Here is a 16,257-nt window from a genome sequence, read left to right on the forward strand (position 1 = left end):
AAGAGAGACAGGACAGTGGATAGTGTCGGAAATGAGAAAAGGTGGGGAATGACATGCGGCACAGGAGCCACAGGTTGGATTTGAACCCCAGGGTGCCGCTTGACGACTGTAGCCTCTGTACAAGTGGCGCGCAAACTAACAACTAGGCCATCAGCGTCCCAGTATAGGAACATGTTCGTCATTTAAACACGATGTTCCATGTTAGTGTTTTGATCACAGCCTGTGATCATAAATCCAAAACATGACATTCCAGGTTTAAATGTATCCGTAGCCCCTTGATTCTGCTTCCTCTCTGCACAGCTCTCAGCTCTGCTCTCCCGTCCGTCTGTCTGTGTGCACAGAAGGCATCAGATGACTCAAAATGATGGTTTCATCAGGCTCTGTTTTTTTACATACTGTGTGCACAGTTGTGTCTTATTTCACAGATGGGTTGTTTTACCCTTTTAGTTGGCCTCTTTCTCACGCTGATAATATATTTACCAAACCACCTGCATGTAGACCTTTTTTGTGTGTGTGTGTGTGTGTGTGTGTGTGTGTGTGTGTGTGTGTGTGTGTGTGTGAGAAATACTGCAGAGGCTGTGATTCATTTAGAAATAAACACTGTAACATCGTCTGAAGATTCTCATCGCTCGAAGTGATAAACAGCAGGTGGGTAAAAGTGGATAAAACTCCCACCAATACACTAATTGCTCTTCTATACACCAAACACGTTGCATACTGTAAATAAGTCATCCTCTTTTTTTTCTGTGACTTGTGAGGAACACAAAGTTCCCTCTGAGACACCGGTTGTTTGCCGTCGTCCTCGGAGAAACAATCTAACGAGAGAGGAGACGAGGCGTCAGCCCAGAGCTTACACTCACATTCAAAAGATTCATCTTCTTCTATGGCACACTTTGAATCCAACACAGATGTGGCCTTCACTGACTTAATTGGGCACGAGGTTCCTGTTGGACATTAAACACGGATGAAAGGTTCAGATCGTACACATTCAGAGGACTGGAGCTGTCTGCTCCGTCATGGCTCAGCGCTCAGATAACGAGTCAGCACCGGCTCCGCGTCTGCATGATGACAAGCCCCCGATGTACCTGGTCCCCCCCCAAAGGGGTTTACATGTCTCCAGATCTGGGACTCGGTTCTGACAGTTCGGATCTGTTGCTCTGCAATTATTGATGTGAGTGCTGGGATCAGATAAAAAATATTCTTGGTTAAGATGGAAAATCCTAACAGGAGATAAAAAAAAAATGAAACCTCTCCTTTTGGTATATTACCAGTATTGACTGGATGTTTTTGCAGTGTAACAGCAATTCAATTGACAGACAGGTGTTCTGTTGACAATCCACCACCCACTCTGTGTTTTCTGCCTTGTGCACAGTGACAGAAAACACACACCAATTTGGATAGAAAGCGTGTTCCCTCCTCCGCACTGTCAACGTGCATATATCTGCTTGTCTGCTTCCGCTTCCCCCCTGATCATGCCTCGCTCCTGTGAGCTGCACCCCTTTATTCATCCTGTGATGAATGAGCTGTCCTGTATCGCTGAGTGAGGTGGACTTGTTCAGCCCCGAGACGAAAGCAGGAGTTAGAGTAGGAGCTGCGTGTCGATATGCCCACACTAGAGGTGTTGCAGTGATCCCCCGCGGGGAACTTTCAGAGAAAACTCAGCAGGAGTTAGGGCGTTACCAACGAGTGGTGTCGGACTGTGTTACAGCCTCAAGAGCTTCAGTAAAGAAGTTAGTTTTTCCTTATGAGGAACAAAAAAAAGCTACTAGGACGTGTCTGTGTGTGTATGTGTATCTGCTCCTTTTTCAATAAGAAAATGGGGCAAGATCAAATCCCTGTTTGTTCTGCACTCGTTTGTCTGCCTCTCGTTAGCGGTAAATCTGCATCATTAAGTTTCATCTCAGGCTGTAACAAAGACTTCCACACATGAAATGGAAGCTGTGCAGAGACTTATTGGAGACAAAGAAGATGATTTTTATTGCAGGAAGGGGCCCCCCTCTGCTCTCTGGTGACTGTGTTTGCGAGAGTCGGTAATGAGCGAGCAGCATCACACGGAGCCTGAGATGGAGAGGAGAAGATAGGAGGATGGAAACAGAGTGCGAGGCAGAGATTGATGATGCTTCGATTCATCTCGCTCTCCTGCACGAGGGCAGATACGGCGTGATGCTGCAGCCAGAGGTGCAACACACGGATCTCGCTGCTCCGCATCAGCAAAGTTACCCAGTGACGAAAAAAAGAAAGCGATTTGAAATGATGCTAATCCTATTTCAAAGCTTTAAGAGGATTTTCAAAACCGGGTTTTTGCATAATTAATGATTACTTAAGCATTTTATTTCCAGAGCAACTTTAGCTAATCAGGGAAAATCCGCTTGACTTTAATATCTGATTTAACAAACAGTTTCGGCTCAGAAGAGAACAGTTTGAGGCTTTTTCTTGCTGACTCAAACACTTAATTGAAAGCTTAATGTTGGGATCTGTATGCTCAAAGGGAGGTTTGGTTTCTCATGTACATTATAATGTACAGTCTGAGCGGAGCTACACAGGTAATAAGTCTAGTCAGATTAAAATTGTTTTTCTCTCGCATAAAGCAGGCTGACATCTAACAGGCTGCCTCAATTTTGCTGCCTCCATTATTTTTTGAAACAGGGAATTACTGAGCAGCCTCCGAACCATGTTTAGCTGAACATCAGTCCTCCCTCTCCGAGGAAGGAAATTGGAGACTATGCAGCTGAAAGAAGCTTGTTTTCTCAGGCGGTGACAGACATGATGTCCTCTTTTTTCATTCACGCGCAGTCTGATGCCTTGAGCTTGAACTACTCAAGGCTGCATATATGTTCCATTGCTTGGGATATGACTTTCGTATCGCCCGTGAAGCAGTGTGTCATTTTTCCAGTTAATAATTACCCCTTATCAGAAGCGCCTCTCAATCTGTCCTGGCAGTTAGCGAATCCCCACGGGCGAAGCCAACTGCGGGAGAAGTAAGGCTCCGCTTTTGTATCTCATTAACACATCCAATGAGATATTAATCTCCATCAGACACGGCACAACCCCGAGCACGTCGGGGTTCAGTCAAGAGGAAAATGATTTGGCAGCCAGCGCTGCTGAAGGGCGTGTTGGAGGTGTGTGTTTGTGTGGAGTGAAGCAACACCTGACATGTGTCACATCTGTAGCCATCGTGCAAAAGTTCAGATTATAAATTTAGATGTGGATAGAAGTGTAACCTGCAACCGAGCTGCTGTTATCTGTTGGAATGAAGGCATCGTCTGCTTTCACATTTTGACAGCTTTATCCTTTTCATCATTAACAGTTTGCTAAATCTAACCCACAAGAAATCCTGTGCGATCTTCTAGAAAAGATAACCGCTTTGCCTTTAACTGTTTATATCTGTGTGGAACAGACATGAGCAGTTTGAAAAGAGAAAAACACTGTGAATGCTGCCTCCTCCAATAGAAGGGCTATCGTTATTGGTCGAATTCAATAGACCCTTATTGTCCGAGAAAACACTGTTGAAAGAAGGCCGCTCACCAAGGCTGGCGTTGTCTTTTTGTGTCCTCAGGTGAGTGAGAATGCCAAACAGGATCTGAAGGACGGCCTGGCTCTCTACAACTCAGAGAACAACATCGGCCTGCGAAACGCCTGGAACATCATCCAGGCAGAGGTAAATCGTCCTGGCGCCAAGCTTTACATCTAATCTTAGAAACATGCGCATGAAGGTCCACTCACAGCAGAAGAAGTGAGACATGTATGCAAAGGTTTAATAAAATATTGCAGCTAATGTATTCTCTGGCGTGTAGCCGTGGCCTTAATGTAACATTAAAAGTGCCTTCATCTACAGGAAAAACATGCTAATGACAATCCATTAATCATCAAAGTTAGTTTTAGAAACTGAAAAAAAGTCATGATATGTGGTTAAAGAAGTGATGATGATGATGATGGAAGAGTATTTTGGGAGTTTGGAGACTGATGCATTATTTCTAAGATTGATGCGCGCAATTTCTCACAGACGACTGCGATGCATTTCTTAGGTCCTTAGCTTGATGCTAAGACATAATGGCAATTTCCATTAACTAGCTAACCGAATTAGCATCGTGATCGCTCTTTAAACTTAACAAACATATTTTTTAATGAACAATGTTCAGTAAATAAACATGTTTTTTAAGGTAAGGTATAAGGTAGTTAGCTCTCTCTCTACAGTCTGTAACTCGACAGTTGTGTCATTGGTCAAAAGAAGATGGTCTGTGGGCCGAATGAATTTAACCCAAATGATCAGCAAATCAAGGAGCAAGCCATGACACCTGTCATTCATTTACACTAAGGTAGTGAATGGAAGAGGATGCAGGCAGTGCTTGGGTTAAAAAGAAGAAAATCAATTTACAGGTCTTTTAACTTTATGTTCAGCTGCTTCTTCAGGTGCCTCCAAAATGTAAAACATTTTATTGTAGATCATTTGAAAAATTAATTTCTCATCTCTTTCGTCAATAAAGGGATTTATACCAGCCGTCCCTGAATACATTCAAATAAACAAACACACGCTTGTGCAGATAAACATGAATACATACAAACATCATCAAATGAGGTCTCATACTCTTGACAATCTTCATATAATACAATTTGATGTGTGTGCTTTTTTCCACAGTGGAAGTGCTGCGGTGTGATAGCATACACCGACTGGCACGAGGCTCTGAAGGAGACGGTGGTTCCTGACCGCTGCTGCCAGGAGCATTACCAGAACTGTGGGAGAAACTCCACCAACATGTTCTGGAACAGGGTGAGTCCATTTGAGCTCTGATGGAAACACAAACACCAGGTCAACTTTCTCACATCGTCTCTTAATCCGTCCTTGTAGCACTAGTGAGATCAGCAGCCAGATCCATACACTCTTGTTGCCTCGCACCCAGTTGTGTTTGTAGATACAGTATGTGGCATTACAAAATGATTGTGTTGATCTACGACGCAGACTGGTATTAGTACAGGATTCACAGGGGATGTGTAAATCATCAATCTCATGATCCTCAGTCCATCTGCTCGGGAGTTGCTTTTCCGACCCTTTGTGTGCATTTAAAGTAGATTTGAAGTTTCCTTCTTAATGCAGAATTCTTATCACGCTGGATTTTGTTTTTTCCATTATGCATGAGACAGCAGCTCGTTCTTTATCAAAAGACCTTGCAGCACATTGTTCACCAATCCCCTCCATTACGAGTGTAATCTAGTTTTGGTCTGGCATGTGGTTTGTTAGCAGGTCCAGAGAAGGGGATTAAAAGCTGTAATGTAATTGCCAAAATGAGAATAGGCAGACATTGAGCTGACCCATTGGGAAAGCACGGCTCTAAAAGCCTGTGTGTAATCCTGCCCGAAGGAGTCAGCTACGCACTACAGGGTCAAGTCTTACATGCTGCCTCAGCATCTATACGCTCAACAAGGGCCACCACTCTGCGGCTCCAAGCCCCATAAAGCCCATCACCTCACCTTCCCGCCTGTGAGCGACCGCTGGATGAACCCAGGTTGGAATACATTTTAGAGTTAGTGCACATGTCTGTCCTTATGGCCCATACGTCTCCACATATAGCCCGACAGTCATGGGTAATTCACTGCTTTTAACACCTCTGCTGGTCGTGCAGTCAGCCGAGGGTTTATCTCATGAATAATGTATTCAGACCCCGAATAACTTTTCAATTCTTAATCTTTCTTTGATTTAACCAGCATCTCTCTTCCTGGGAAGTCCACTGTTTCAAACATTAACATTAAAAACTGAAGACTGGGTGTTCAGGGACTTCCCAGGAACATGTCTTATTGTCTGCTCCAAAGGTCAGGCCAGTCTTAAGCTAAGGTACATTACTTCCTGTTTGGATAAAAACAAAACGCTGGGGCGCTGGTGGCGCAGTGGTTGGAGCGTGCGCCCCCATGTGTTGGGGCTGTGGTCCTCCAGGCGGGCAGCCCAGGTTCGAATCTGACCTGTGGCTCCTTTCCCGCATGTCGTTCCCTACTCTCTTTCTCCCTGATTTCCAACTCTTATCTACTGTCGTATCTCTCTAATAAAGGCACGAAATGTCCAAAAATAAATCTTTAAAAAACAAAAAAATTCAATAAAAATTAGGAACCTCCAGTAGATCGAAAACAAAGCGTTTGATGTCACAAAGCATTTTTCTTTTCACTAAGAGTGTGTCTGATCCTGGTTCATCCTGGACCAGCTCGGGTTACCGTACAGTCCATCCAACCAGGTCATACATAGACCTGTTAAACATTGATTTTTAATTGACTATTTTTAAGAAGTTATAATTTAATTTCTCCCTTTTTTAACAGAGTTGGAACATTGTAATATTTGAATGAATTTCAAAGTGCTCGACTAAGGTTCACATAATCAGATGTGTATATAATTACTGGTTCCGGGCTTTTTGGACCTGCAGGTTGCAGCGGGTGCAAGAAACAAAAAGCTCAGGGAATCAATACAAACGGAAACAAAGTGAACCATAAAAAGTACAATCCACAGTCATGTCAGGAGCAGAGAAGGCTGTCAGAGGTCGTAAAGCAAAGGCTACGACGTGATAATGAAAGTACTTCCAGCACAGCAGATCTGACAAAGCGGGATGCAGTGTCCTCAACAATACAATGAGGCCGTTCACTGTGAATATCAGAGGCTGAAATAGATTTGATAGCTCTCCATAATTTCCTGGGGTTATTCAAATTGTCACTCGTCGCAGACTGATAATATTCAGACTTAGCTCGGCTGCTAAATGAAGGGAAATGATTGCCAAAAAAAAAATGGAGCTGACTGTGTGTCAGCCGTTAATGAGCGGATGAGCAAGAAGAACTTCCTCAAGCTAAACATAGATAAGACTCAGATCCTCGTAGATGAGCCAAAAACATTTGAGGCCCTTCTGTTCTCACTAAACTTTGGCATCGAGCTTCACAGACACGACTGCAAGACTCGTAATCATTTCACTTTCTGACCTCAGAATTTGAGTTTATTTTAATTAGTTGAACAAATTGCTTTGCATCATTTGTGCAATAAAGTAACTGTGAGCTCTAAACACAGAAAGTGTGACACAGAAACGCTCTTCATATTTTAGTCTCTCAAGAAGTCGCTGCCAAACTACGGACCAGTCAGGCTGCTGCTGCTGCTGCAAGTTTCAAACCAAGAATACATTGGACGATAATATCGTTTCTGTTTAATACAACTGACTCTCGCGTTCAGTAACTTTTAGAATGTATCCTGTATAGAGTGACTCTGCAGGTCTCATCTCCTCTTGCAGACTGGTACACAGTCTGGGGGCTCTGACAGCAAAAAGCCCCGCCCCCATTTGGTTTTCAGACTGGACCTTGGAGCAGCCAGCAGAGCTCGACCAGAGGATCTCTGACTAGTTCATAAGGGGTTAAAAGCTCAGAAATATAGAACAGGGTCAGCACATGTTGGGCCTTAAAAGTAATTTTTTGCTACCTCCGGTCTTAACTAGTAGTTGTCTATTAGGGGCGGCTGTGGCACAGTTGGTAGAGTCAAGCGTCTCTGAACCGGTTCGATCCCCAGCTCCTGCTGCAACATGTCCGATGTGTCCCCATGTTGCTCCTGCTGCTTGGGCGGCGTGTCAAAATAAATCAAAGGAGACTAGAAAGGCGCTTTACAAGTTCATGTTTGTGTTTTCAAAGTTGCTAAAGAAGCAACACTGAGACTGGAGTGCTTTTATTCCCCTGCCACAATGAAAAGTCACTTCTTCTTAAGCTGTATCTTCACAAGCGTTTTTGTTCTATTTTCAGGGCTGCTTTGAGAAAGTGGAGGAATGGATGGACGACAACAAGCACCTGCTGGTAACCATCGGCATGGTCATCTTGGTGGTGCAGGTACGAGGCTCAGTGATGAATATCTCCTTCTCTGTGTGCTCTGTGTGTCGACGTGCACTTATTGCGTCTGCCTGCCTGGCAACATGTTAGAAAAGCGTGCACACTCAGTGGCCTCTGTGCCACCTTCGTCTGCCGGGAAAGTTATGAGGCCTGCGCTCGGTGGGCGTTCTGGGCACCCACACAACGTGAAAATATTGAAGTCACTGTTTTCTGAACCCTGATCCTGTCTGGGAGAATCAAAGCCACCTGGCTCTGTGCCAGCAGCCTGCAGCCATGTTATAGGAGCCATCAGAGCTGAGGAGAGAGAGACTGAATATAGATTCTCAGGTATAGAGTCTCAGATTAAAAGCACTGCAGGGAAGGCTGATGGATATTCTTCCTCAGAAGCTGCTTCTCATTTCGTCCTTTATTCTGCTTTACATCTATCCCTCTTGTCTTCCCAGAAGTTTTTCTACTTACTTAGAGGTTGTGTGTCCTCAGGGTGTCTTCACACTGAATAAAGCTGAGTTTAGTTTTTACCTTACACTTGCACAAATTTGACTCCATATGGGTTTTATATTTGGTTTTCATTTGCAAACGGACGATCGAGCCACAAACTGTTCAGACGTCAGCTGTGTCAACGCAGCAACACTTTGCTGTGTGTCTGTGGCAACTCAGCCCTTTCCTGCAGTCTCTGCACTTTTATGAGATGGAGTTGTATGTGTGTCTATGTGTGACAGCCCTGTGATAGACGGGCAACCTGTGCAGATACCCGGCCTCCCGTCCCCATTAACAAACACCTGAAAGATGGAGGTGTTAATGGACAGAAGCATCACATTCTGTTACAAAACCTGAATTTTAAACTTTGATACAATAAGTTCCCAGACACCCAGTATTAGGTATATTCTTGTTCTTAAATATCCTAAATTGCATCCATTGCATCAGGCCGCCCCCACCAACAATCCCGAGGAACCCAGAAGACATGAGAGCTCAGGAGCTCACAGGAAAATATGTGGTTAGTAACTAAGATTTACAGATAGTGACATATCGAGAGGGAGAGAGGAGCTCTATGTGCCAGTTCCCCAGGTAGTCCAAGCCTATAGCAGCATAACTCTCTGCTTTGAATGAAATATGACTGAAGATCTGAAGTTTTTTTTAAAGCTTTTGATACTAAATGAATAAGAAATATTATTATTTCAAAACTTGTGGTGTCGTAAAGTATCAAAACGTTTGACAACCTTACATTCTGCAATAAATCCCCCCTTCCAATGATCATACTTCACCCCTTCAGCTGCTCCTCTAGCAGAGCGACAGATCTATTGTCCGTGTTCCCAGCTGAAGTCTTTCCAACCTTCAGGTATCACACCTAAACGTTCCCCACTTGTTTTTCTGTCTAAATGTTTCACGACGTGAACCGATTCTCTGGAGAATCTACAAAAGAAAAAGCTCTTAAAGTTAATTCCCGTCCACAGCTGTCGTGCATATATTGGGAGTTGTCTGCACAGAGTAAAACAGCTGGTGGCTGTAATTCTCCCGTTGTGGGCCATTAAACTATTATAAAAGAATCAAGCCTAATGAGGCCAGGTTAAATTTTAAACAAATGAAAATGATGCAGAAAATATGACGGTGATATATAATTAAAGTTTCTTTATCTGTCTGCACCTAGCAGTCTTTTTTGACACTTCAGTTGAATGCTTCTGATACATTATAAAGACTCTGCTTTTTGTGACGCACAATTTGAAAATGCCCCTAAAAAAATCTCAACATGAAATCCGGCTGAAAACTCCTGCTTATGCATGTATCACCAGCAGTACTTGTTATGCTTTCAACATCTCCTCAAGCTCATGAGGGTCAAAGTCTCTCTAGTCTGCTAATCGATGAATCCATGGCTCAGTCAGGTGGCCTTCCTGTGAAAATCTCTGTGCTGAATGTTGTCGGGTTTTCTGCACATTTCTAAACTCCTGAGAAGAAGAAGAGGTATGTGCTTCTGAGGAGGTCCGCAGCATCACTGAGGGGAAGACAGCATTCAGTATGAGACGACTTCAGATCGCTGTGTATTCATGACGAGATCACACCCCTCCTGCTATTCTAATTCTTCTCTCCATCTGTCTGACTCTCTCTCTCTACATGTCTGGTAATTCTTCTCCATGCACACAATGTGCACATATATAACAGTGTCAAATTTGGCCCCGGTTTGGAGCCTGATAAAGTCTTCATACTGTGTGAAACCCTCCCTGGCACTCTGCTGACATTGACTTTAATGATCTCTATCATTCTCTTTGCACACACACACACACACACACACACACACACACACACACACACACACACACACACACCGGGCACACTCCTGTGGAGGAACAGACCTTGAGCTGTCAGATTAGGAGACTGGAAGGAAAGGTGTAGGACATGACAGGGGCGAGTATCTTGAAACCCAAAGAACTGTCTTATGAATGATTTAGACTAGCAGCATATATGACAGACTTTGGGAAAAAAGCTTATATATGTGTATCTTCACCCACAATAGTTTCAGAAATCTTGGCTGTATTTCTATATGCAGGCTGACTGAGCTTTGTAGAGTCATGTAGGAGCGTCTTCATGCTGTCTCGCTGAAGCTGAATGAGGCAGACAGCAAAAACTTTGAGCCACATGTAAATAATTGGGCCTCTTTTGAAGCGCTAAGACAGCTTTTCATTGGCTCTGGCTCCCCCTCAGCTTGATGTTTACCTCAAATGGCACTCTGTGTTTTGATTGACAGCGGTTTAAGGTAGAGTTTCCTCTGAAGCAACCCTTTGGAATTAGGTTTTGACAGAAACTAAAGGAGGAGAATCAGCAGCTTTCCCAGGCTAATCACATCCCTCAGGAATCCCCAGTGGAGGCTGTTTGCAGGAAGTCCACGCAGCCCTTTTTTATAAAGACGATGCAGCAAACAGTACTTTGCCGTTTCGCTGCCATCCGAACTTTGCCAGATAATGGTTTTAGGATCAGCCTTGTGACTGTGTTTGATGTAGAAGTATCAGCGGTAATGGAAACTTCAAAGAGATAGCTGGCTACTTTGATTCAGTGGCATCTCAATTTACGTCACTGACTAAATGCGTGTGCATGCTGTACATTTTTCCCCATCAGAAAAGGGTTCCTGAGCTCGTGTTTGAAGGCCATCTGAGAAAAAAAAGTGTGTGCAAAATGTTTCTCTTGCTTCACCACAGGATTTATTGTGCATCCAAACACACAGCAGCCCAAGGCATCAACATCAAATCAGAGCACACAGAGACACACATATCATACTTAAACACACACCATACATGCAGACGTCCAATTCACCGTCTCCTCTTCTTCTTCTTCTTCATCTTCCTCTGCAGCTCCTGGGCATGGCGTTCTCCATGACGCTGTTCCATCACATCCACAGAACGGGGAAGAAGTACGACGCTTAGCCTTTGGGAGAAGGCACCCAGTGGAGAGGAGCCCCACTGCCTGACGGGATAAGACTCTGATTTCAACATCCCTGCCCCCCCCTCCCTCCCCCCTCCTCACTTTACAATCTCTTTAGAGCATCCTTTGCCCCCCCCCCACTTCCCCCTTTTCCTCGACCTTCTGTACAGATCCAGCTGTGTTCCCTCTCTGTTCTGCTCTCACCATTCATTCTGCCAAAGAGTTACACAACTGGAAGAGAAGGGACACCTGCTTTTCTTTTTTTTGGCAAAGAAGAGAATCCCATTGGTTGTCACTCCTCTTGAGTACATTTCTATATTTTCTTTTGTTTCTTTTTGCTTGGACTAACACTTTGCTGGAATGGAAGAAGAGACATTTGAGAAGACTTTTACTAATGCCCCTCGCACCCGCTCAGAGGCACAGACAACCATGAAACTGACGAGAAGCTCCACCTGTTGTGGGCTTTTCTCTCCTCTTGTTTGTTGAAACAAAACAAGCCCCTCTTTTCACCTGTAAATGAAAGAAGTTCCAACATGGCATGCTAGTTTTCTACTTTACTGATTTACCGTCGTCGTCGACATGTCAGATGTCTTTATTTTATCTTGTTTATTTTTGTAACGTGTGTCAACGACGCTCCTGCGGAATTGAAGTGTGAACAGATCAGTGTAATGAGCTCTCCAACACGCAGGAGGTATGTGTGTGTGTGTGTGGGGGGGGGGGGGGGTGATTGACAGGACGATGCTGCAGAGGGATACAGACACGTTTAGGTGGTGTTTAACGTTTCATGTTTTTTTCATTTGGCTGCAAAGATTTGGGGAAAGAGGGGACGATTTCAGCACATGAGAAATCATGATTGGATTTATTTTATAACAACTTCTGCAGTTCCCTCTGAATAATAAATTGCAATGCCTGTGAACACACACACACACACATCCACACTCACACACACACACACACACACACACTCTGTTCTGTACACAGCAGCAGCATTCCCTTTCCCTGCGAGACAAAACAAATGGTATAAAATGGATGTTTATTAGGACTCCACCAGGGCTGTCAAGTGAAGAGATGCGGGTGATGAAGATTCCCCCTTCGAGAAAACACACTGAATTGAGTGTGAGCGTGTATCTTTGTGGGTATGCCGTATCGCACTGTCCAAGCCGCAGAGGAAAGAAACATACGGCACATAGAGACACAGAGAATGAAGGGCAGAGGGGGCAAAAACAGAGCAGACATGTTGTCTCCCGGTTGCCATCAATTGTGTTAGCGGAGTCGGCTGGAGACTTTCTCTTTGTATTCTCCAGCTCTCATCCGTTTGTTCTGCCCTCCTCATTCTTTCCCTCTCGGGCTGTCAAACTCCCCCAGCTTTTTCACCCCCAATTTTCTTTCCAAACGTCAGAAAGCAAAGAGCTTTATATGCTCCGTACGTACACACAGCTCCTCTGCAGACATTCCTGTTCATCACACAGTTACTCCTCAGGTATGCAACTTCGCTGGTTTTATGTTTGTTGCCTTTCTGTAGCCACAGAGGGATTGGGGAGATGGGGAGATGGGGAGGGGGAGGTGTGTGAAGGCAGATCAAAGCTGAGACAGATAGGTACGGCAGTCCTGCCCTGAAGGACATGTCTGTTTACTAGAAGAATCAGGCTGTCTCCTAAAGATAGAAAAGACCCCACATCTGCTGCGCTTCCCTCCAGTGCATCTGCTTTAGTCAACATATCTGACTGTATGTAAACGACTACCCCATTGTTCGAGGCTGCATGGCTACATCTCAGTCCGGGGATCGGACAGGTTGTAAACAAGCCTCTTCATTCAGAAAGCAGGAAGTGCTCACCAAGTGTTGGTAATAATCCCTTGTTACAACGCAAAGCTGAGACGACAGGTCAAAACTGGAGCAGGAAGTCAGTCTGTAAACAGTGCTGGACGTTTTCAACAGACACTTTCACTCAGCTTTGTTTTCTCACCAAAATAACTCCAGATTGCTTTCTGATATCTCCGACTCAATTTGGCATGTTTCCTCATTTCAGTACTGCTAATGACATTGTGTTGGCATTTGCCGTTTCCTGTACAGTGTGCACTTCTCTATCTGATGTAACAGTGTGTCCTTTTCAGCGTGATCGTGAGGAGGCGTTTGTGTCTTTCACAGCAATCAAAGAAAAGTGCTGATACCAAAAGCCCAGCATACCCACACAGGTGTTTTCAATTACTCTGGCTGATTAGTTCCGTTTATTGTGGGAATTAAGCGTACACATTTAGCCGTGTGTGGTGCATGAATTCAACTCTCAGAGTACAGATACTAAAAATGAAGAGCGCTAAAAATAGAGCTGAGCAACGGGGAGTGATTTCAGACAACGTATATTTTCTGACTCTGAACCAAGCAGGCATCTTTGCCCTGATTGATTTTCAAATAAACTCACTGTGTACAGGACTAGACATCTAATTTGGTGAAACAAGATTGAGATGTGAGCCAGCATGTCTAGCCCCAAAGAACTAGACCTTGTTTCTCTTGCTTAATTCGATTTCGTTTTAGACATGCTGCAGTATTTCCAAAGTTCTGCAAGATCTTCTTAAGCCATTTTCACGCACTCCTGAAAATTTCCAGGAAATGTCATGCAGACTACCTCTTTAATCTCCCTGATTTGCTTTGTTCACACATGCACCTCAAAGGAGGGGGACAGGAGGGGGGGGGGGGGGGGGTGTCTCGTGATGCAAGAGATGACGTAGAAAGAATCATTTAGCAAACAAAGCAACAGAGTCGGATGCCTTTGTATCAATGCTTCCTGTAGTTGGACACATTCACAATATCATCCAAATAACAGAGAAGAACGTACTGGCACACCAAAGACATAATAAAGCAGCTTCATTATGTGCATGGAGAACGCACTGGACGTTTGTTTTACAGTCTATGGTCTACTAACGTCATCGCCCCCTCCGACCCCCTGACTTCACAGGGAGAGTTTACAAAGGGGCAAACAGCTCACCTCGAAAATGTCAGGACGTTATGTGCAAGTGTTAGAGTATCATTCCTCTACAGCTGATGGGAATAATGGCCATAAAGGAGGACAAGACCAACAAGTAGTAATGAACTGGACGTCCTTCAGCAGGAAATGGTAATTAGGTATTTGTTGGCTGCTGTTGGAAACAGAGCAGAGAAACCACTGGGGCCAGAGGAGGCTGTGTTAGAAGTTATACATTAAGTCATTCTAGACGGGAGGGTTTGCTTCCTTAGATAAATCTTTGGAACTGGATGTTCTGCTCCTACATAAGATAACAAATGACCCAGCGAGGAGGAGAAAAATGACCCACCCAGATTCAGCGTTTTGACACTGTTGCAGTCTGGCAGCCTGCACGCCTCAGAGTATCACCTGAAGTCATTCTTGACTTTTCTCTTATTGTTTCTAGAATGAGTTAATGTGAGAGTCACAGATTTAGGAAGAAGGGGGCATCATGCATCAGGAAGCATCTGATTCGGTCTGTTATGTGCAGCGACCCTGCTGGCTGTGATTCACCGCCTGCCCCCATATGCTCCAACTCCTCTTGTTGTGTCCACGGGGGGGAACATGACAGCTGCTGATGTACAGCGCAGGCACGAGCGGTCACATCGCCCCTGCTCGGCTGCCTCCACAAACTCTCTACACATCCTTTATTTAATGCCTCGCTCAGTCTGCGGACACCAGGCGCTACATTTACAGTAGCTGGCAGCACTGACACAGGAGAAATACAGCTGTGCTCTTTAGATGTTCTGCTGCTCAGGAGGCATATTCATAACATTTCTATAAATCAGACTGCGTTGTAACTCAGTGCAGCCCGACGAAACAACCCCAAAATAAATATTGTTTCTTGTGCTGTTGCTTTGTCTCGCATGGGGTGGGGAAGTGTTTGAACGCTGCTGTCACAGAATGGAGGGTGGTAAAAATAAAACAAAAGCATCGTCTGTCTCCAAAAATCGGACGCCACGCTTCAGAGAGCCAGCCCTGCACACTCTGTGACTCTTTGCCCCCGACTGATCTGACTGTGCTGACAGTCTGAAATGTTCTGCTCCGAGTGAACTCCCTCTCAGTTCCGCCACTGTCACCTCGTTTTCATGCCTGTGTCAGAGAAAATGTTCCTTCATGTCTTCAGAAAGCCGGGATGAATGCCATTTTAACAAAAGCTGTTTTAATTATGTTATTTTTGTACATTGGTTATTGCCGTTTGTTTTTATACGATATACTGTTGTTTCCCCCCCCTCCCCCTCTTCTTCTTGTAGGCTGTTTTTATTGACTTTTCTTTTTCAGAGGCTCTTTGGAACTCATTGTGAGAACATGACATTATTAAACATTTGTTTCTGAGGGGATTAGTCTTTGAGATGTTCCCCTACTAGGTGCAAAAAATGCCTTTCTGTCTTAACTTTGCTACAGGCAGTTAAAGCAATTAAGTCAGAATTGAAAGAGGGGGGGAAATTTGGCATAGTATCGGGTGAAGCAAACAAAAGACAAACTGCACGCTTGTCGTAGTGCTTCTCTGTATTAGGACCTAGTTGAATTAAAGGAGGGCGTGCTGGTGTAATCTGCAGTATTTCTCTTTTTCAAACTGCCAGTAGGAGGCCCTGTTTGTACTTGTAGTGCATGGTCTATTATTATGACACTGCACAACCCCATGTCACTACAGTCTCTCAGCCCTGGATGTAAATATGCTCATTTTACAAACTGATGTTTCTTACTCATTCTTTCACTTTGGCACGTTTAAATGCCATTTTCTATGACTGAAATTGCCTAACGACCCGAGCTCTCTTCGACTGTATCATCAAACCAAAGCTGTGTCCCGATTCAGGGCTGGAATTCTTCGAAGGAGTCAGCCTATCGTGGCGCGGGTCAAACGGAAATGAGACAGTCTGGCCTGTGACGGACATCCTGTTTGCGTTACCAGCTGTTGCCATCCAATCTTTTTCTTGCTAAGCTCCGCCCCTTTTCACCGAGCAACCTCAGCAGCTGCACCAGAACTAGCTAACATAACCAACATCATGTGGCTTAACCT

At 44.5% G+C, this 16,257-nt stretch overlaps 1 protein-coding gene across 4 annotated transcripts in view; it reads left to right on the forward strand.

The window, feature by feature from the left end:
• Window positions 1-16,257, forward strand: part of LOC132973325 (tetraspanin-9-like) — a 235,233-nt gene that overhangs the window by 194,256 nt on the left and 24,720 nt on the right. For all 4 annotated transcript variants that reach the window (XM_061036748.1, XM_061036747.1, XM_061036746.1 and 1 more), the window contains 3 exons: window positions 3,557-3,658; window positions 4,637-4,768; window positions 7,750-7,833. In XM_061036748.1, the coding sequence (XP_060892731.1) occupies window positions 3,557-3,658; window positions 4,637-4,768; window positions 7,750-7,833 (318 nt within the window). The remainder of the gene's footprint in view (window positions 1-3,556; window positions 3,659-4,636; window positions 4,769-7,749; window positions 7,834-16,257) is intronic.

This window comes from Labrus mixtus, chromosome 4 (assembly GCF_963584025.1).
Source record: "Labrus mixtus chromosome 4, fLabMix1.1, whole genome shotgun sequence".
Lineage (NCBI taxonomy): Eukaryota > Metazoa > Chordata > Actinopteri > Labriformes > Labridae > Labrus > Labrus mixtus.